This window comes from Haliotis rufescens, unplaced genomic scaffold, assembly GCF_023055435.1.
Source record: "Haliotis rufescens isolate VD_foot unplaced genomic scaffold, xgHalRufe1.0.p SCAF_7, whole genome shotgun sequence".
NCBI classification, from domain to species: domain Eukaryota; kingdom Metazoa; phylum Mollusca; class Gastropoda; order Lepetellida; family Haliotidae; genus Haliotis; species Haliotis rufescens.
In genome coordinates, this window is record NW_025964361.1 from 48,738,266 (window position 1) to 48,761,046 (window position 22,781).

Below are 22,781 nucleotides of genomic sequence, written 5' to 3' on the forward strand. Positions count from 1 at the left end.
GTACCATGGTGTACCCCGGCATGGTATAGCGGGAATATTGCTAAACGCGGCGTAAAACCGTACTCACCCATGTTTGTGTGAAGGAGTGAATATTGTGACATGCCACGACTTCACTAACAAATTCACTCATCAGGGGTCAACATTCACTGGGATTTGTGTGTTGATTTACGCCGCAGTCAGCAATATTCCAGCTCTATCACACCGGCTGGTATATAGTCGAGTTAGACAAACCAGTCATTGAATAACGTACGGCCATGCCGTCAGGGTACGATGACACACAGTTAACAAAGTCACTTGCAAGAAGACAGCAGTTTTTAACGTAATCAATTCTGAGTGAGTGAGTGAATGTTGTTTTATGCCACAGTCATTCATAATCAAGCGATATTACAGCTAGTAGCATATCCACGTTAGTCTAGACCAAGGAAACCCATGAAGATCTGGGTTAGAATAGGTCTTCAGCAACCCATGCTTGTCGTATTTAAGCGAATATGCTTTGCTTGTCGTAAGAGGCGACTAACGGGACCGGATGGCCAGGCTCGATCGCTGACTCGGTTGATGCATGTCATCGTATCCCAATTGCGTGGATCTATGCTCATGATATCAATCACTGAATTGTGTGGACCAGACTCGATTATTCAGTAACCGCCGACATAATTGTGTTTTTTGTATGTTTGTAGTTTAACGCCGCACTCAGAAATATTCCAGTGTGTGTGTGTGTGTGTGTGTGTGTGTGTGTGTGTGTCGAGTGCGGCGGTAGACAACAAACAAACATATACAAATACAAGGGCGGGTCCAACATTTAAAAAAAGGGTGGGGTTAGGCGTTGGGTGGGGGTGGGGGGTCCAAAACAACAAAATCCTCTCTCAGATAAGTATACTGCCTACAATATGCTACATTTGGTTTCAAAAGAGGGAAGGGGAAGGGGGAGCGAACCCCTGGACAACGCCTCTGGTGTCCGCCTATGAATTATCACGTCTTGGGACAATAGAATTGGATTTCACACATTGTACCCATGTGAGCATTCGAACCCAGGTCTTTGGCGTGTCGAGCGAACACTTTAACCACAAGGCTACCCCACCGCCGTGGCCCGATGTAGAAACAAAGTGATACACACCTTACCACGAAATACAAGAAATTTATTTCTTTTTAATTGTCTGTATGATGTTATAACGTTGATTTCAGGTTTGTTTCCCCTATTTTCATTAGTCGCGTGATGTAAATGGAAGAAAGTGAATGTATAATGCAGACAACTTTTATGTTGCCTCCGCCCTCGGCTTGGGTACATGTGCAACCCGACTTTTTTTTAAAATCCTTGGCCCCGTTCCACAAAGCGATCTTAGCACTAAGGTGATCGTAAGTCCCATACTTTAACATAGGTTTACGATCATCGTAGCGCTAAGATCGCTTTGAGGAACGGGGCCCTGGATCCGCGTCTGTGACAAGAGTATTATCGTGTCTCGCATATGAAACACCTAATTCATATAACAATAATTGGAGTCAGGACCAGATAAAAGTGTGATCGGGTGTTTATTATAAAACTGTGGTCATTGTTAATTATGCGTTAGTCGTAACCTGCATCCCTCTTCTATCAAACCCCGGCGTCGTCATGATCGTGTTACGAACGCCTCCCGCTGACCGCTCGCACCATTCTTCTGCAAGCAGCATCTGAGACGGGAGGGGGAGCACGGAGAGGAGAGAGAGTGTTTACAGATACCAGCTTGGGAATATGGATGCTGGGATACCAACTTGCCGGGGTAGCTAGAAAACACAGGTTAGTGCTGTGGGAATACCTCCCTATTGTGTGTGTGTTGTTGAAATATTGAGATACCGCACCTTTGCGGATGTTCCAGCCCGTTCTGAGGTGTATTTGGAACTAAAGACTTCAGTGCTAAACTTTTATGGTTTCAAGATTTCGTGACCTTTTCGCTTCTTGGCAGATATTCCCGCTATGTTGTATATTGCTGTGGTGAGCGTGTGAAGGGAATGGAGGTAGCACGGGAGTCGTGGATATATTGATGGTAGGCCTTATCACACGGAACGTAATTTGTTGCTTGACGAAATATAGGGTTTGATGTAATGCAACGCTATCTTCAACTCACGACGCAATTAGAACGAAGGGAGGGGATCTTGGTTAGATTGAACGTTAGAGTTATTAGAAGTTGCAGCTCTGTTCTTGGCGTGGAGCAAGCAGAAACACATGTCGGCACTGTTCATTCTCACACGATCTCACGCCTAACCAGACACTGTGCTGAGATGAAAGGTGCCCTAGGGCCATGGTGGATTGTGGGCGTCTTGACCATCACCCCCTTCAACTTTCAGCCCCCCACCCCCACAAAGACTCCCGACCCCCACAAAGACTCCCAACCCCCACAAAGACTCCCCATCCCCACAAAGACTTCCCACCCCCTCAAACACTCCCCACCCCCACAAAGACTTCCCACCTCCTCAAACACTCCCCACCCCCACAAAGACTCCCCACCACCCCAGACTGTCCCTCCCTTCGGGTGTTGGTGTTCATTGGTAAAGACTGCACAAACATAGACTACACTTACCTCTGAAAATATATAATTTTGAAAGAAACATTGAAAAAACTTAATTTATTTGAAAAGGAGCCCCAGTGAGGTGAGAGTTTCAGAGATAAAAAGATTTGGGTACCATGAGACATACCATCACAGACCGTGTTGTGTCAGAACACCATTAGCTTCTTAAATGACATTATGACAAACCTTTAGTTCTCAGTCTGGTTTTTAGATTTACAACAAGAAATAGTTAGTAAACATTTACAAGCAGAGTGATGATTAATTGTAGTGACTGAATAGACCATGATTTGGCATTCAAGGTAAACATGTTGAAGACATTAAACATTCTCATGGTAGTACTTGGTAAGCAACACATAACACATCCTTATATTGGCTGTGCAAATGTTACATTTTATGGGAAAGTTCTTTTCTACAATGGCCTATGTAATCCTCAGAAAATTGACGTTTTAATTGCTCAAGTTGTGAGGCAACAAAAACATGCTATCACTTGTAATTGTGAAATTATGAACTACCCCCACTGAGCTGAAGAACGTAGTGGAGCAGTGCTGTGTGGCAACATGGGGAGAGATTTCCGGGGCACTGTCTCGGGTTTACAGAAGTTTACAGACTCGTGTTTAGAATGGTATTTATAGATTGAAACAAGTTGTGTGGCAGGTAGCATACGTTATGTAATTAGTTGAGACAGTAATAGTATTTACAGACAGGAGTGTGTGTGTTTGTGAGTGTGTGTGTGTGTGTGGGTGTGAGAGAGAGGGGGTCGGGGTGTCTGAGGGTCTGCATTCATGGCTAAATAATTATTGAATGCTGGCTGAAAGCTATTTTTGTATTTTGAAAGTAAGTTCATTACTGAAATGCTTGATCCTGTTTATCCAGTGTATTTAATGTCACCCGCACAACTCTCCTGTTGTGATTGAAGTTTATTTTCAACTCAATGAAGTAGATAGAACAAAATATGTGGACTTCGCTAAACCAAAACAACATATGGCTGGAATAATGCCGATACAGCGTTAAATTTTAACTGATTCACTCAACACTTCAAACATCAAACAAAATATTATGTTATTGAAAATGGAAAAAAGGAAGATGAAGGAACTTAGACAATTTTTTCAGAATTTATGCATAAAACAAGGCACAAGCAGAATGTGTGTGCCTTGTATGACAGATTTTGATTCTGACAACCAATCAAGTTTGTCTGGAGGTCAATGACAAAGAAAAGGTTAAATGGGAAGGTTAATAAGCTAAGAATTCAGGGAAGTATTATGATAATTATCCTGTTGATCATAGGTCTACATGTAATTTTCTGTCCCTGTAGGTCCATTGTTTATGCTAGAAGTTTAACTAAAGTTCTGCAATTGGAAGTTGGTTGAACATGTGTATAGCATGACAAGCTCTTTACTGTTATAGTAATACTTTCATCATTCTCTATAACAGTAAAGAGCACATCACTGAAGGGCACACTTTTGTTGGTTTTATGGTTTACAGATAGCTTTACATTGACCTACAAATCTAGGGGTCCAGAGGACCACCAAGTACAAATTTCAAGGGTCATCACAGGGAATATGAGGTCTGTTAAGTAATGAAAAGGTGTAGTGTACAGCACTGTAAGATTTAATACTTTAATTACAGGAACTTTATATTACTTGGTTCACTGAATATTATTATGTGTTTCAACTTTGTTTGATTTTGTAGTCATAACTGTTTATGTTTCTGATCCTTCAAGGAAGGGACAATCTAGCAAATATAAATAAATGTGTACTATTTTCAATTTATTTGATCACTGTGGCTTTTGGCTTCACTCCTTCAAATCCCTGAACTGAGAGATAAAGTTGCCTTACCAACTTCTGAATACAGTAATGTACCGGGTAATTACGCTGATAAAACATAAAACAGGGAAGGAAAGACTTGGTGCAAAACAGTTTTAATAAATTAGATTTATTTCACTAATTGATGTTAGTTATGTGTCAATAAAAGAAAAATGACCTGTGATTTAAGGATGGAATTAAACAAAACCATAAATATCAACAATAAAACAGAAGGGTAACACTTCAAAGAATTCCACATTTGAACAAGAATTATGTTTACAGCATATATAAGAGGTGATGTGGTATGGACCATGTGTTGTGGAGTTCAATGAATGAGTTTGGGATTTTGGTTTATTTTACCGGCGGTTTGAAGATTTGAATCAGAGTTCATAAGAATTCAGAGCTCCAGATAAGCTGCGTATCTGCGTGAAATACGCATCAGAAATGCAGAAATACGCAGTAAAATAAAATCCAAGCGTATCAAATACGCAACGAACATTACAGATATGCTACAAAAGTAAAACTTGTGCGTATCATCAAAATATTGTGAAGTAACCCTGCGTATTCGATTAGCAAATCAGCAACTTATTTTGAAATTATAAACGGGCATTCCGTCAACCTTGCCAAACTCCACGATGACAGTTACATCATGATCATTTGCCATCACACTTTCTTGTGGAAGTATCGTGGTATTTTTTAGTCCTATAAAGCTCTCGAACCCACTCGACACCAGTTTGTAGGGACTACATGAATAGTGTTTTTAAATATTTAACTTGATACCCACATGTGTAAAAACTAGTGGGTAACAGAAATTTGAATACCCAGATAGAGTTGCTGATACCTAATGATTTTAAAATGCATGGGTATAATACCCACAACACCAAAAGCTTATCTGGAGCTCTAGAATTACAGCAACAATTGATTTAGGTTGAAGTATATCGATAAAACAAAAATGACAAATGTTCTTTTGCCGAGACATTCATAACTCTACATCATTGAAACATTCTAATACTTTTTCTAAGGATAACCAAATGAGGACATCAAAACGTTTATACACTAACATGATCAAAGCTAGCTTGTGGTATGTATACCATGTATACACAGACCCCTGATCTTGCCCCAGCTGCCGTGGCGACATTCCACCTGTCATGACGCCCCTTGCCACGTGGCCCAAGTTTACACAGAGCTGTGCGATCCTGCTGTAGATAGAACACACCACCATTTTTTGAGCCTCTAGTTAGAACCTTGATGACAGATGGCCCTATGCCTTTCTGCCCAGGCGGCCATTATGCCGTTTTAATGATTGTGGAATTGCTGGCACTTGTGCTGGTGCTACCAAGTTGACTTGTGATGGAACCTCGCGTCAACCTTACTTGGCGCTTCCAGTTGTGTATGAGCATGGTTTGAGTAGGCTAGGTAATTGAATAGTGGCTTCAAAATTATTTCCGAAAGTTGTCATTTTGATTCTGTTGACAAGAATGTGGGATACATTTCTTAGCTTTGAAATGTAATACTTTGTTGAGAGAGAAAAAGCATAAAGGTTTATTTCCATGAGAAATATTTGCTGTTGACTTAGTGCATTGCTGACAAGAAATAAACAGCTATTAAAGTAATGGATGGGGTTTGACAGCCTTCTATGTCGGGAAGTTATATGTTGAAAACACAGATCACTCAACTAAGGCCTAACAAACATTGTGCTCACAGAAGTATGTGGACATGCCTGGCACATACAATCTCCCCCCACCCATCCCCACCCCTCCCCCCTACCCTACCCTCCCCCCCCCCCCCCCCCCCCCACACACACACACACACTCCCCAATGCAGAGCAATGTGTCACAGGGCTAGGGCACTTCCCCTCTGAAGTCATCTGTGTAGAGACTTGGTGTCATCTGTGTATAATAGAGTCTGGACCAGACAATCCAGTGATTGATATCATGAGCATCGATCCACGCAATTGGGATTCGATGACATGCATCAACCAAATCAGCAAGCCTGACCACCCGATCCCGTTTGTCGCCTCTTACGACATGCATAGTCGCCTATTAGGGCAAGCATGGGTTGCTGAAGACCTATTCTACCCCGGACTTAGTATACGGAAAAGCATAAAGCATATCATAGTTATTTCAAAGTATCATGATAGGAATTCGAGTTACCAGGGGGGCGAGGGCTCCTTTTCTATGGAAGATTTCAATCATAAGACCAAGGTAACATGCTTGTCTTTTAAGCCTGCATGGAGAGAGCTACATGTCAAAGAGCACAGGAGATACATTGAGAGGATTACAAGAAGCATCACAACTCTTAATTAGTTGTAGATTTCAGGTAATCAGAAAGAGCAATAACCACATTTGAGTTGTTTATATCATCGTAACATGTGGGAGACAAGCTAATTGTATGGTCATAAATGTCGGTATGGGTTTGGAAAAAGTCAGTATAGCTTGTAACTGTGGACTTGGAGCGCTGTATGCAATCTAGCATACCTTCTTCTAGTCTGTTTCACAGTCTCTCAGCCATATTATTTTCCATTCCGCCCAGCCTTTACTGTAATGTTAGAGATCTAAATGAAGCAAGTCTAGATTTTCCACAGGTTTGGGTACCTGTCTCACTGGGGCTCCTTTTCAAAATTAATGTTGTTTTCTATATTGTCAGAGACCTAGCATTAGTGTAACATCGTACAGACTTCAGTGCTACTGGCTGCACAACTACACACGTTCTACTGCAGTTACAACTAGGCTGTGTGTTATGTGAGCCTGATTTCTGCATCCTGTTTTTCCCAACTGTGAAAAACACATGTGCATGAATGATGTTGTTTGGAAAACAGTATTTGTCAGGATACACTTGCATGGATGCTGTGTTAAGGACCATGGAGATCAAATGAGATGGGACAACTTCCATTAGTATTTTGTGCCATGGGCCATTGGCTAGAGATATAGACAGGTGGTATTTACCTTACGCTGCTGAGAACTTTCAGACAGTCATGGCCTACAGGATAGTTGACAAAAGTCAATATATATATAAAATATAAAATATATAAAAAGAAAACCATCCCAGAGGTTACACATTGAGATTATTCATGTTTTTCCAAGGATCCTAACGTCCATTATGTGCCTAATCTTTTCTTTTATTATTTAAAAAAAATTAAATTACCATATATTTTAACCTGTTGTAATTTGACATGTTAGATATGACATATTTTACCTCGGCAAAATTGATTTGTTCATTGAAGAGCAAGAATAAAACATGAATGGTCTGGATACAACTGCCATTGCTGTGTTGTGATAAGCCAAGATGGCTGCCGGCAGGGTCATGCAGTACGAATCAGAAGAGCTATTGCCATGGCACAGGAAATTGCCTGTGGTAAACTCATGACTGTGCCTCTTTATTTAATGTAATTACAGCGGTTATGGATATGGCATACATGTAGAGAATGGCTCCCAGCTTGTATGGGAGCCAGGTGGTATTTGGAATTCCAGATGAATTTCTATAAAAGATTTCTTAACACGAATTCTGAGCAGTACATACATGAGAGCCGGAGATGGAATGTGGGGTATGGGGAGTAGTATTCACAAGCCTATAATTATGATAAGTATTAAGTGTTTCGGATTAGGGTTTATGTTCAGCCATCATTAACATTATCAATAGGTGATTACGATATTTGTCTTGCCATCCAAATGGATCTAAAGTACGGTAATCAAATATGTATTGAAACAAGAGAAAGTAAGTTTTGGAAATTGAATTATTCAGTTCAAATATCCTGTTCATTTGAGTTATTCAAATAAGGAAAAGGAACCTATATTTCAAGATTATTTAGTAGATGTGAAATACAAAACTATTATAAACATGGTGGTGAGGAGAGTTTGGAGACCAAATACAATTAACTAGAAATGTGTATCGTGCAGAATGTATTGCTCATAAAAAAATGTCTGCCGTATTGAACTAAACAGAATAGTTCTTTCAGCTTTGCAAGTGAATTATAATAAATCAAATAAGGTGGATGTACAGTGCTCCAGATAACTTTTTGAACAATTAAGATTTTACTCAGGGTTTTAATTAGGTTATTACATTTTTCATTGGGTAACCAATATTATTTCATCCATCTTTTCATAATGCTATTGGGTTTTTCCCCAAAAGAGTAAACATTTTAAGATTTAAAAAAAAATGAAATTATGTTTTAGATGTATGTAACAATGATACCTGTTCTAAATATATAGGCTTGACTCGGAAAGTAAATTAGCTTGTGATTGTGTTTCGGAAATTAGCTCCGTTGTACCATGCTGATAAAGCTTCATTGGGTATTTACGCGTGCTGTTTTTATACATTTGAGTTTTTCATTGAATGCATGCGTTTCTGTACGCAAGTTAATTGAAAGTAATTGGGTTTTGAATATTTTGTGGGGGTATTTTACGCAAATACGCTGCATATCTGTAGCTCTGGATGCATGGGTTAGAATGTACTTTTCTCAGTCATTATGTTTATGATACTACATGAAATGGGGACAACTTTTCTCAGAAACTGCTGATGTTAAACGAACGGCAGGTTGCATGCTTGTCTAAGACTGAGTTTGAAAATTGGTGCCGTAATTATTTTTTTACAGAGTGATTGCCCTTACTCCATGCTTTTCAACTGTAAGTAAGTGCATAGTGTCTGCAATGGGGACAAGATTTCTCAGAAACTACTGACGTTACATGAATGAAACTTTGCAAGCTCATCTTAGAGATACTTGTGTGTTTGGTTCCGTAAATTATGTTTCTTGAGAGTTACTTCCCTTGCTACATGTTTTTAGATTTTGAGCATACACAGTTATGGCCCTTGATCCATTATATTTTTAAAAGTGCATAGTGTCTCACGTTTTCTCAGATACTACTGATACTATTTTAGAGATACAAGAGAAATTACTATAATTTATCCATTTGTCTATCCCTCCATGCTGTCTTCATTGTTTCAGAGCGAGATGGGGTGTGGAAGGTCGACTACTGCGGAGTATGCACCGGTGTCACAGCCCGTGGGCATCTACGGGTGGCGGAAGCGGTGTCTGTACGCTTTCATCCTCTTCCTCATGGTGGTGATGATCATGAACCTCGCCCTCACCATCTGGATCCTCAGAGTCATGAACTTCTCCATCGTAAGTAATAAAACCCAACACAGGACGCACAAGAACGTGTACATTAAGTGATACCGCTACAAAAAATTAAAACAAATTCAAAATTGAAAACAGCCATTTGATTGAGCTGTGCAATGTCACATGCCTTTCAAGGACTCGGGGGGGGGGGGGGGGGGGGTGTGCGGCTTTTGCTTCGAAGCTGGGTATAAGGAATTTATTCTCCCGCTCAGAAATCCACATACAGCCTGTCTTCTTTGTGGTGAGGTAAAAGGGATTTATTCTCCTGCTCAGAAATACAAGTTCAGCCTGTCTTCTTTGTGGAGGGGTATAAGGGATTTATTCTCCTGCTCAGAAATGTATATCCCTCCCAGGTGGCATTCACAGTATTTCATCAAGATCACTTGAACCGATCAGATCTCATAATTCTGACGTGTAGGTACGATAATAGTGTTTAGTAAAACATTTTCTGAAAGTATGGGAACAAAGATATGATTGATTTTGATTTGTTTGTGAACTATTATATATCAATTAGTATTAGTAAATCAATTTTATGGATAATTGTATTTCTGGTAAAAATCAAATATTTTTTATATAATATCGACTGACACTTATAGCATATAGTATTGTAGGTATCTTGTCATTGTAGCCTTGTAAGAGGTACTACTTTGAAGTGAGACCTGCTTGAAGGGTTTACATTTTAATTGTAAGACCAAGGTTTTACAGTTGAGTTGTATAAACAGCCTTTTGATATGCATCTTATATTGAATTTTGACTGGTTAAAAGTCACATTTTTTTGTCACATGAAAATGCCATGACATGAATGATCCTGCGACCTCACATATCAGGTTAAATATTGTAACCAACTGTTTTCCCACTGAGCTACCTGTGCAGGTGATGAAAGGGTGTTCAATCTTACTTGTCACTGACTTCAGTTGTCTGCATTCTGCACATGGGTCTTTTCCTTGCTGTCGTCAAATTTGTTCTATACCATGACTACTGTATTGTTTCACTATAAGGTATTGTTATGTTTTCTTATTGTTTCTGGTATTTCCTGCAATTAGATGGTACATGTTATAGTGAAAGAGCCAGTACGTCAACATTCTGAAGCCATGTTTGCAAACAATAGCCATTAACTCCGGAGTTTACTCAGCCCTGCTTGCCTAATTTCACAAGAGAAGATTCTGCTACAGTCTTTCCGGGGAATCTGCAAGTTGATTGGCTTCATACTACCATGGCATTTATATTGCAATCTAGACTTGATAAACTCTGGCTTCTAGTCCAATGTAGCTGGCTAGTATTTTTGAACTCATCTGTTAGAAAAACACACAAGCTTTTTCTTCTATTTGGCGCTAATAATAACATGCCCGAAGTCAGTTAATTCTGCGCAGTGCTTGGCTTGTCGGATTTGCTGTGCGGAAATCTATTGTTTTGGTTTTGAATCATGCAAGGTGTGACGTCACACTTTAAACTTATTTTATACATGAATAAAAAAAACCAGAACCGTCAACGTACTGGCCCTTATAAACAGAACTTGGTGGTTATGGCCTTTGGCTTTTCCCTCGCTTGCGGTTTTACATTTTCAGACAAAACCAAACCTTGGAGTCATGCTTTAACATCTTCCTGAGGCAAGAGCGTTAACTGACTTTACAAGTCCAGTTTCCACTCTTGCCCAACTAGGCTGGAATTCCTGGGCTCGATCGTAGTGCCACCAGTGGCTATTACGAGTTATGTCCCTTCTGTGCCTTTCCTATGGACCAATCAGATTTCACCTCTTGTATCACTTGCATTTGCTTCAAACAAAATGGCGGTGCCAAGTCAAGACGATCTGATTGATAATCAAGATCTATATTGTGATAAAACGGTGTATCAAATCATGTGAGCACTTTGATTAAAAACATGAAAAGATTTGGAATATATATGTTGACACCGAGTTGGCAGTGCACATGCTTTGCAAATACTGCAATCGACCGAAATCTGCATGACACTTTACGAACCGGAGTTCGATTCATTGTGCAATTTTGATTGGACTATGCATAGACTCGTTAGTCCAGCCAAATTCTAACTCCATAATACCAGCCTAGTTCGGCAAGGGTGGAGACTGGACTTTTATAGTCAGTTAAATCTCTTGCCTCGGGAAGATGTGCTTTAACTGTTAGATAATCCTGACTGGTTTGTGAAAAAAAAAATCCTGTTAATTCCATACTTCTATCAGTTGTGTATCTTTATCACCATGGGGCATGCTAAAAAGTTAACTTGATACTTCAATATGATATGGAGGTTCTTGGTGTTCCTTGTTGAGAGTGGTCACTCTGTGTGTGGGCAGGATGGCATGGGCCAGTTGAAGATCACCCCGTCGGGAGTGAAGGTGGAAGGGGAGGCAGAGTTTGTCAAGTCCGTGTATGTCGAGGACATCAAGTCCAAGGACAACCAGCCTCTGTTTGTTGAGGCGGCCCGGGACGTGCACTTACAGGCGAGGGACCAGAACAACAAGCAGACCGCCAGCTTCAGTCTGGGTGAGAATTCAGGACAGAACATTATACAGCGTGTCAGGTCATAGATGACAGAACATTATACAGCATGTCAGGTCACAGATAGATGACAGAACATTAAACAGCATATCAGGTCACAGATAGATGACAGAACATTACCGTATATGACCGCGGATAAGCCGACCCCGTAGATAAGCCGAGGTGTTAACTTGACCATTGAAATACGAGAGAAAATGATATGACCCGCAGATAAGCCGAACCAGGAATTGAAAGGCAAAAAACACTGCGAAGTCGGACTGCAAGACATGTGCCGGTACTCGCAGATATTCAAAAATATAAGATGAAAAACGTTGTAATTATATTGAAAAAGTCATTATTATTTCTAATAAAGATTTAACAAACCAGTCATCCACTTTCATAATGTGGGAAGCTGTTTCTCGTGGGTTTTTTTAATCTCATAATGATCGTTAAATGTTGCCATCAACAACAAGCGCCATTTTGTGAATCGGTGTATATAGAATTATGAACCCGTGACAAAATATATCAGCTAGAGCGAAGACTCGCAGTTTGAATTCAGCATCGTAAGCATGGCGTATTCGTTTCAAACTCATGATGAGAATGTCAGTCAAAATACCGCTATGTCAAAATATACCAACTTTTATAACCCCCTTTACACCACTATTGTATGTTAATCCAATTGAATTAAATAAACCATCATACTATGAACACATTGAATGACCATCACTTACTCACAGGCTTCTCCAGTTTATTAAACTAATCTCTCGAAAACAAAGGAATTAAGCCCCTACTCCCAACACGATCGCTAAGCACCCACAACTTGAAAATATTTGTGTAAACAACATGACAATACCAATCGGCCCGTTATTATCAATGCTCATTTCCTTGTGTACCGTGTTGCTTTTTAAACAACAGGAAGCAATCACAGTTGTCACCGTTTGTGACGTCACAGGAAACAGCTGATCACATATTTTTGCAAATGGCGAACGGAATAACTTGCCGATACAGTTTTGCCTCTTTCAATAAAGGTAGACACTTGTTCACTATCAATTTATGAACTTTGCAAAACGTACGTAATCGCTATTGGCGATTTCATCTGGGAATTATATATTATAGCTGTGAATTACATATATTGTTCCATGTAAAGATTGTGGAGTTTACGAAGAACGATAAACTTTGAACATTCAATTGAAAACTTATTATCGGAAGTAGTAACATGCATAACATTTTTTTAATAATGACAACATTGGTGTATAATAATAACTTTATTAATAATCTATAACAATCATGGCTCTAGTCCTGGCAACTTCCAAACTTTCGGGAAGTTGTGATCTATCGGACCGTCATTCAGGCGATGTTTCTGACAGATCACGATCTGAAAAATACTATCATGAAAGTGTATCCCGTGGATAAGCCGACCCCTTTCTACAGAATCTTTATTTCTGGTCCTCAAAATTCGGCTTATACGCGGTCATATACGGTATACAGTATGTCAGGTCATAGATGACAGAACATTAAACAGCATATCAGGTCACAGATAGATGACAGAACATTATACAGCATATCAGGTCACAGATAGATGACAGAACATTATACAGCATGTTAGGTCATAGATAGATAGATGACTTGCATCTGGTGATGTTTCAGAAAAGAACAAGGCGACGGTAATGTGTGACACTTTCGAAGTCAAGGACAACAACGGCATCTCACGCTTCCTGGTCAACAAAGATGAAATCATCTTCGGTGCAGATGAGGTTGTATACTCCGGTGAGTTTGGTTCAGCAGCATCTTGAACAGTCGTCAGTAATATCATAACCTGTCATATAGATGTAGGAGGAAAGCCCTAAGTGATGAAGGGGGGCACGGGTGGCCCAGTCGTCTAAGGCACCGCGATTCGCTGTGCAGAGTTGCGTCCCTTGGGAACAGCAGAAACCTATGATTGTGGGGTCGAATCCCGGTTCGCCCCCATTATGATTCTAGGTTTGTCAGCTCCATACCCGTGCTCGTGGGTTTCACCGAAGTGGTAAACGTCTGAGACCTGCATCACTTCGGGCTTTCCTCCCACATTAAGCTGACACGCCACGATATAACTGTAATACTGTTAAAAGCGGCGTTAAACCCAACTCACTCACTAACCTAAGTGATGCACCCTCAGATGTTGAACACTTTGGTGGAAAGAACTAGAAACATAATTCGGGTCCGCAATCATAGGTTTCTAGGGGCACTAGTCACTGGCTTCTTCCTGGTTGTCGACCACTGGCCGTGAGTCGATTTGCTCGCAAACGCATCTGAGCATGACAAGAGACTGGGCTACCATCTGTAAGAACAGAGTAAATAAACTTTGTGACAATATCAATACGCATGTCTAAGCAGTGATTGGTTACCTGTGATCTATGAATATTTTGATACTTCAAAACGTGCATGTTAATTCATTTTTTCAGCCTGAACAAACCGACAAAAAGAATGGTGGAAACTCATCATATATCAGTATTTGGAAATCCCCCCGATGGTTATAGTTTATAAGAAAAAGAATCCCCGCTGTGAAAGCATTTTTCAGATTTCAGATTGCCTGGATAATGCGATGACTGAGATTGATGTGAATCCTTTGCCTGTATTTCATAGCTTTGTATTTAATCATCCCACGTTAATAGGCTATCATATTTATAATAAACATTTTATTTATTTGAGATAGTAAATGAAACCCATTTTGTCATTGTTGTATACTCAAAACAGCAACGGTCCTTATTTTTCAGGCAACTAGATAGCATATAATACAACAATTGCTTATACTTACAATTACTTACAATTTATAACTCTAGTTTATCGTTGGGAAGTTTTTTGATAGAAGACAGACAACACTAAGTGGTTATTCACAAGCCTTTTTGTTTGTAGACGTGTATTTGTTACAGTCAATGTGTAAAAAATATGACTTATATAGGCAATACATAAAATAAGGAAGAGTTGGGTTTTGGTTGGTTGGTTTGTTGTTTTACGCCGCACTCAGCAATATTTCAGCTATATGCAGCCTTCTGTAAATAATCAAGTCTGGACCAAACAGTCCAGTGATTAATATCATGAGCATCGATCCACGCAATTGGGATCGATGACATGCATCAACCAAGTCAGCGAGCCTGACCACCCGATCCCGTCACCTTTTACAACAAGCATAATCACTATTTACGGCAAGCATGGGTTGCTGAAGACCTATTCTATCATGGATGGATGTCAACTTCTTTATTATGAGGAACTCATCATTTCGGGTGATATGTGCTTACTCCTTCATCAGGTGAATGAATGCCATGAGACAGAGAGCATATATATATATACATGTAAGGACAACAAAATTAATAAGATAACAAAAGGTGGAAAATAACAAAGAGTAGAAACTAACAAGGGAAGCCAACAGATGATTGGCGCTGATAGGTGATTAGCAATAGACAATGGAAGCCAACATTGTTGTTATCTTATTACAACAAAAATAACAAAGACTGTTAAACACAAATTGTTCTGCAAATATCTTGCTGTTGTATGATCACTTTTGACCTCTCCTTTTCCAAAGATCTTCATATATCCATCCATTGTTACTGTTAGTAATACTGATATACCGTTTTCCCGTTCCAGGGAAAGCTACTTTTGACGGATCCGTGGAGACGCCATCATTGCGGGGACCACAATCAGAATCTCTCGTGTGAGTTCCTATTCAGTTCTTGTAGAAAAGTAAGTGAGTGAGTTGGGTTTAACACTGCTTTGAACAGTACTCCGGTTATATCACAGCGTGTCATCTTGATGTGGGAGGAAAGCCTGATGTGATGCAGGTCTCAGACATTTACCACTTTGGTGAAACCCACAAGCATGAGTGCTAACACTATTGCCTATTGCCTAGAAACATAAACGGTGTGAACTGGGATTAGAACCCACAATCATCAGTTTCTTGTGTGCCCAAGGGACACAACTTTGCACAGCGGTGCCTTAGACGACTGGGCAACCAATGCCCCCATAGAAAGAGTGGATATTATGATTTGATTTAACGCTATCCTCAACATATCCCGCTGCTTGGGTTGGTGGGGTAGTCTAGTGGTTAAAGCGATCACTCATCATGCCAAAGGCTGGGTTTGATTCCTCACATCGGTACAGTATATGAAGATATGAAGCCCATTTCTGGTGTTCTTCCTCCCCCCTCCTCCCCCCCCCACAATACTGGTGGAATATTGCTCAAAGTGTCATAAAACCTCACTCACTCATTCATTCATTCAGCTGCTAGACTGGGACAGTACCATGGTTATGTAAATGAATCAATCTTAAACCGTATCGGCAACAAAACAAGGTTTGTCTCATTGCTGCCTGGATCATGTCCTAGTTTGTCAACACCCATCTATTTTGTCATGGACATAGCACATACAGGGTGAGTGAGTGAGTGAATGTACCAGGCCACTAGATTCCCATCTTCCCGAGGCAAGAGAGTTAACTGACTTTAAAAGTCCAGCTTCCACCCTTGCCGAACTAGGCTGGAATTCCTATTACCAGTTATGTCCCTTCTAAGCCTCTCCCATGGACCAATCAGATTCCACCTCTCGTATCGCTTGCGTTTGCTTCACGCAAAATGATGGCGCCCAGTCAATAATCAAGATCTATATTGTGATAAAACGGGTCATACATCGCGAAATGCATCAAATCACGTGAGCACCTTGATTAAAGATATGAAAAGATTTGAAAAATATCTGCTGACAACGAGTGGGCGGTGCACATGCTTTGCAAATCCTGCAATCGACAAAAAAGATGCTAGATTCCCCATATCATACATTCCTAATATTGGCTTCTGAAATGGGGTTTAACGTCGTGTTTAAGGTTAGCGCACTTATATAGCAATGTGGATGTGTGTGTTTTAACATCTAGTGGCATCAACCCCCCGCCTTCCACTCTCAGGGCAGACGCTCTACCCAGTCGCTTTATCCACTAGATCACGGAGGTGGTCACACCTAACTGACCCTACATAGATAAACATAAATGTTTGGTAAGATTGGGGCAGTTGTCGATGTTCTTGAATAAAGACACCAGACACTTCCTGTTTTGAAGTTTTACTTGTGTCTGGTGATGTATGTGACATGGATTATCTCCCCTTGTCAGGGTGGAGTCGGAGAGCAGTGCGGTTAAGCTGTCGGCACCAGGGGGCGTGTTCCTGCAGGCACCGGCCGGCAACATCGATATCAACACAGCCGATGACATCAGGCTGCACAGTAAATACGGCTCTGTAAGTGTATGGCTCCTTTCACAAGGAATTGGCAACCGATAAAGATGATTCTTTTGAACCCTTAACCTGCTGAAGGTTGCCAGCTAAGGCGAAAAAAATAGTATCATGTTCCTGGTCCCCGCACATGTCATTTCACCCCACCCGATCCCTGCCTCGAGTTTTCATATTTTCTGGATTTATTTTTCAAAAAGAAATGTCCAAACTGCACATGACGCACACTGCCTCTGATGTCTGTGCATGTTGGTGTGAAGTTGGGGGTATGGGGGTGTGGGGGGATGAGGGGATTAAAAGGCAGGTCAGACATCACTCCACTGAACCTTCAAGAACTTTGATACCAGAGATAACCACACTTTTTCTCCAGAATTCAATGATTTGAGTGTCATGCATATGAGGTTGTCTCCCCACCATCCCCGCCCCCACCTCCCCCAAAAATAGAGAAGACCAGAAAGAAAGAACCAGACCAAAAGACCAGAAACATAATACTTTTTGTTTTTGCCTGAAAGTTCTATTTGATGTCACTTGTTTAATGGAGAAGAGGTCTCTGAATCAACAAAATTTGAATTAACTACTTCTAATCCTTGAATATCTAGCATATATCTCCCTTCCATTATAATAGATATCATTGAGGAATGGAGCTATGATGACAGCAGACTAGTCATTTTATGTATCTTTTTATATATATTTTATTTAACTTTTTATTTAAAGGTACTATTTTAAGAAACTGACATCAAATGAACCTGATACTTATTCGTTATTTCTAGTTACCATTGTTATCATACCAAAGAAAACTGCCTCTATTACATCATTGCCTAAATCCTGTATTTTGCCTTTCATCTCATTATAAAAAATTTGCAACAGAAGTCCTCTTCACTGTCAAGTAGTTGAGACACATATATTATCTCCCTTCCTCCCAAGCCTCTTGCACTTGCCAAAGATGGGAAAACGCCATTTCTTGCCAACATCTTCATTTAGATGGAGACATTTGGGGAGGTGGGTGGGATTTCCCATGATGTAATAGAGGTAGTATTTTTTTATCCCCCTCAACACATATTAAAATGGACACAGTACATCCGTGTGTCCGTCCTTGCTAGATGTCATTTCTGGAGCAGGTCTTGAAAACCGTAAATAGTACATAGACAGGTCTAGTGGTGAACAGGTGCCTTTTGATAGTGGGGGAATTTTGTAAAAAAAAGATTTTTGGGCGTTCCATAGCAACAACTTTGACTTGGTGGTATTGCTCGTTTCCGAAGCAGATCTTGAAAAACATACAATATTCCTTCAGCAAACTTTGTACATTGATAGGTCTAGTATTGAACTGGTGCCTTTTGATAGTTTGGGATATTAAAAAAAAAGGTTTTTCTGTTTCCACAGCGGGGCGGTAGGGTAGCCTAGTGGTTAAAGCGTTCGCTCGTCACGCCGAAGACCCGGGTTCGATTCCCGACATGGGTACAATGTGTGAAGCCCATTTCTGGTGTCCCCCGCCGTGATATTGCTGGAATATTGCTAAAAACGGCGTAAAACCATACTCACTCACTCACTCACTGTTTCCACAGCAACAACAACTTGGCCTTAGGCTGAAAATGGCGGTAGTGCTCGTATCTTGAATAATTAATAATTACTATATACCTTTGAATACAAAACCTCGAGTCAACTTGGTACACCGGTACTTCTTTTGATTTCTTTGTTTAGTTGAACCTTAAGTTATCCTCGGTTTCGTTTCTTTAACCATTCACCATTTCTGTGTGTACCAAATGACAGCCTCCAGCCAGGAGTGTTGACCATGTGTGCGAGCGACAACACAAACTACAATTTATTACATTTAAAACTAGCCTTGGCGTCCTATGTCCACAGACGAACTGCCTTTCCTCACTCATGCATCCAAGCATCAAGTGTTCAATGTCCATATGGTTCAGGATATTTATTTTGGGTGGGAAAGTTTATATTCACTCAGGAAATGATGGGGATGGGGCTGCCTCTGTTTTGGGATAATTTCTTCTATTATCCCCCGCCACAAAGTGGAAAGGGGGATATAGGAATGGCTGCTGCCCATCCGAGCAGAACTAAAAAAACCATGATATCTCTATCAAACTTGGCACATAGATAGGTCTAGTTGTGAACTGATGCCTTTTGATAGTTTGGTATTTTTTTAAAATGTATTTTTCCATGGCAACAACTTAGACTGAAAATGGCATATTGGTAGGGGATAAGAGTTTTACATGCTTATACATTTTTTTTACCTCTGTGTTTAAAATTCTTAAAAAAAGAACAAAAAGACAAGAACATATAAATACAACTTCCGCAACTTCCGCAACTTCCGCACTATCTTGATGTGCTACATCACCCCACCTCCTTCTTGCAGATCCTGCTGGACTCCGCCAACATCTTTCTGAAGAGGCTGAAGTTGAGTAGCCCCACAGGATCTGGGCGCGAGTACCCTGGGGTGCACCAGCTGTGCATGTGTCCCAGCGGGCGCATCTTCCTCGCAGCGCCCAGCGGGGACTGCCGGGCTACCGGGGATATATGTAAATCCAAGAGATAGCAGAAATGATTCCCACCTGACAAGACATGGTAACCATGGTAACACTCTGAGACTTTGAACAGTGTGAAGAGTGCTGACAGAAATTCTGGATCAAGACATTGAAGTGGATTCAAAGACTATTGGGAGATGGGTGCATATGAGTGTGAAGACTCTCGTAGTGTTGAAATATTTCCTTGATTAATGGTGCTTATTAAAAGTGCCTTGTGAGCAAGACAAAGAAAGCTTATGAGCAATCTGTTCATCTATGCTGCAGCTCATACACTCAGATTTGTAGGAATGATTGACAGAATTGATGACGTTTCCTCATCTACTTCCTGTCATGAGCAGTGCTAATATTATGATCCTTGGGTGTCTGTGTGCTCCAGTCCTGTCGTCATGGACACAGGAGCAAGTTCAGTTGGACCGTGAGTCTGTGACACCCTCATGCCTTCCAACCCAAAGGATCCAAGGCTTCATGTCTCAAACTCTAGATGACAGTTTTCTCCATATGGTTTTACATACAAAGTAATAAAAAGATGACACTATTCTATATTCCTCAAGAAAGTACCTGAAACTTAAATACTTTAAATTGGATATTTTCTTATATTTGTAATTTTTGTTCTTTTATTTAGGGCAGGATAAACCATAAAATCTAAAATAGCTATTTTGAAATAAAGATTTAGTAGATCAGTTTGGAACGCATTTTTAAGGTGAGTACAACTGTTTGTATAAGGGAAATTTTCAATACCATTTCTTATGTAGGGAAGATCTTGTATTTGGTGTTAAAGATGGATTGGTATTTCATTTCCACCTGTGCTGATTTAAAAATTCTGACATTGTCCTGGGAACATACCAGTTTAACACTGTTTGATCTGTCTGCCAGTGCTTGTGCCACATCACTTTAGTCATTGACGTCAAAATACAAGTGTGTGACAAGTCAAAACATGGCCGTGTTAAATTTGACGTTGACATTCAAAAACATCATCTTGATATTTGAAGTGCTCCTATATCATATCACAAACATGACAGAACAAGCCATCTGAAGCAGCATCAAGGCACCATCTGATGTGGGTCAACTGGTGACAGGGTGATGCATGGCAAGACTTGACTCTCTCTACGATACGTAGTATATACGTGATGTCTTACCTATTGAGGGGTGGTCGGGTAGCCTAGTGGTTAAAGCGTTAGCTCGTCACGCCGAAGACCCGGGTTCGATTCCCGACATGGGTACAATGTGTGAAGCCCATTTCTGGTGTCCCCCGCCGTGATATTGCTGGAATATTGCTAAAAGCGGTGTAAAACCATACTCACTCACTCACTTACCTATTGATGGCTGTCAACCTTTTTAAAGGTCATTAGATTTAGGCTTGTTGGGTTCAGTAATGTCTGGATGGGGGCTTTGGTCATCCTCATAAAGCAATGTTAGCACTCCGATTGTCTTAGTCGATGCTTAATTATGTGAGTTACCTTCATAATGCTACTGTCTCTTTGTGAAGCTGAGCCAAGTGCCCACTCCATGAAGCAATCCTGGTGCTACAACTGAAGTAAGGGTCACAGAATAGGACTTGTGTAAAACTATGATTACTGTAGGAGACGGAGGTCCCTGTTCAAAAGAGCTATCTTAGCGCTAAGGCGATTGTAACTCCCATACCTAAACATAGACTTACGATAGTGATCTTTGCTATCATGAACTTCTCACAAGTATGGAGAGTCATACCACGAAGATTGCTTTGTGGGCGGAAGCGCCTGATGTAAACATCCTCCATTGTCTAATGCAGGATACCCACTGGGTCATCACACTCCGACAGTTCGCATTGCAGTGAAACATCTAAGACTTGGCCGTGTTCATCCGGAAATGTCACTTTGTAGATGATTAATTTTAGGGGCTTTAGGGACATGTTGTTATATGCAAAGGATATTACTCCAAACTTATTATTATCAATCAAAAATGAGCTAATCTGGATGATTTTAATCAGATTTGGTTAAATCAGGTTTCACATCGTGGTTCTGATGTCATATGGTACCCAAGCTGGTATCCGTGTTTTCGTATACTGGTATCTGTGTACTGTTGTATGGTTGTATATAGTAAATAGTATCACACAGTCATCTACAAGGGTAGAACTCAGCGCTAGTTCACAAGTCTATACATTGTACTGCTTGTTGGTTTGACATTTTGGCTTATAGAATTTCTGGCAAAAAATTCATGATTTTAAAAACTTCTAGGCTTTATATGTTTCCTTCTATACTTAACAGTAGATGTTGTGAACTATTAATTTATTCTGATTTCTCACGTATATTTTCAGCAACTTTTCTAGTATTCACCAGACACATTAACAGTATGTACTTACTTGTATGTCAGGCAGATAAATCTGCACAAATATATTTTTGTAGTGTACATTGTATTAGGCCATTATCAGTTAAAAGATTAAAGACTTTCAAGATTTGATAATTATTGAGATGTTAAAGTATTTATGAGCTACCATTCACTAACGTTTATTATTTAACTTGTGGAACTATGTAAATACTCGTCATTGTTGTCATTGTCATCAAATATTTAGTTTGAATTTGTTTAGTTGAAATAAAGGTTTATCTCAATCCCATGTTGCCTTGTTGAGTGACATACACATCACTCTCATATAATACACTGTCTGAACCACAGGAATCTTACATACACATCACTCTCATATAATACACTGTCTGAACCACAGGAATCTTACATACACATCACTCTCATATAATACACTGTCTGAACCACAGGAATCTTACATACACATCACTCTCATATAATACACTGTCTGAACCACAGGAATCTTACATACACATCACTCTCATATAATACACTGTCTGAACCACAGGAATCTTACATACACATCACTCATATAATACACTGTCTGAACCACAGGAATCTTACATACACATCACTCTCATATAATACACTGTCTGAACCACAGGAATCTTACATACACATCACTCTCATATAATACGCTGTTTAACCACAGGAATCTTACATACACATCACTCTCATATAATACACTGTCTGAACCACAGGAATCTTACATACACATCAC

At 40.2% G+C, this 22,781-nt stretch overlaps 1 protein-coding gene across 1 annotated transcript; it reads left to right on the forward strand.

The window, feature by feature from the left end:
• The first annotated feature begins 1,613 nt into the window (after positions 1-1,613).
• On the forward strand, positions 1,614-22,313 carry LOC124110460 (zeta-sarcoglycan-like). Its single transcript, XM_046469838.2, has 7 exons — positions 1,614-1,771; positions 9,285-9,461; positions 11,764-11,953; positions 13,595-13,714; positions 15,569-15,635; positions 17,072-17,195; positions 19,555-22,313. Exons 2-7 carry the CDS (start codon positions 9,291-9,293, stop codon positions 19,732-19,734), a joined length of 852 nt encoding a protein of 283 aa, XP_046325794.1. The 5' UTR covers positions 1,614-1,771; positions 9,285-9,290; the 3' UTR covers positions 19,735-22,313.
• Positions 22,314-22,781: the final 468 nt, after the last annotated feature.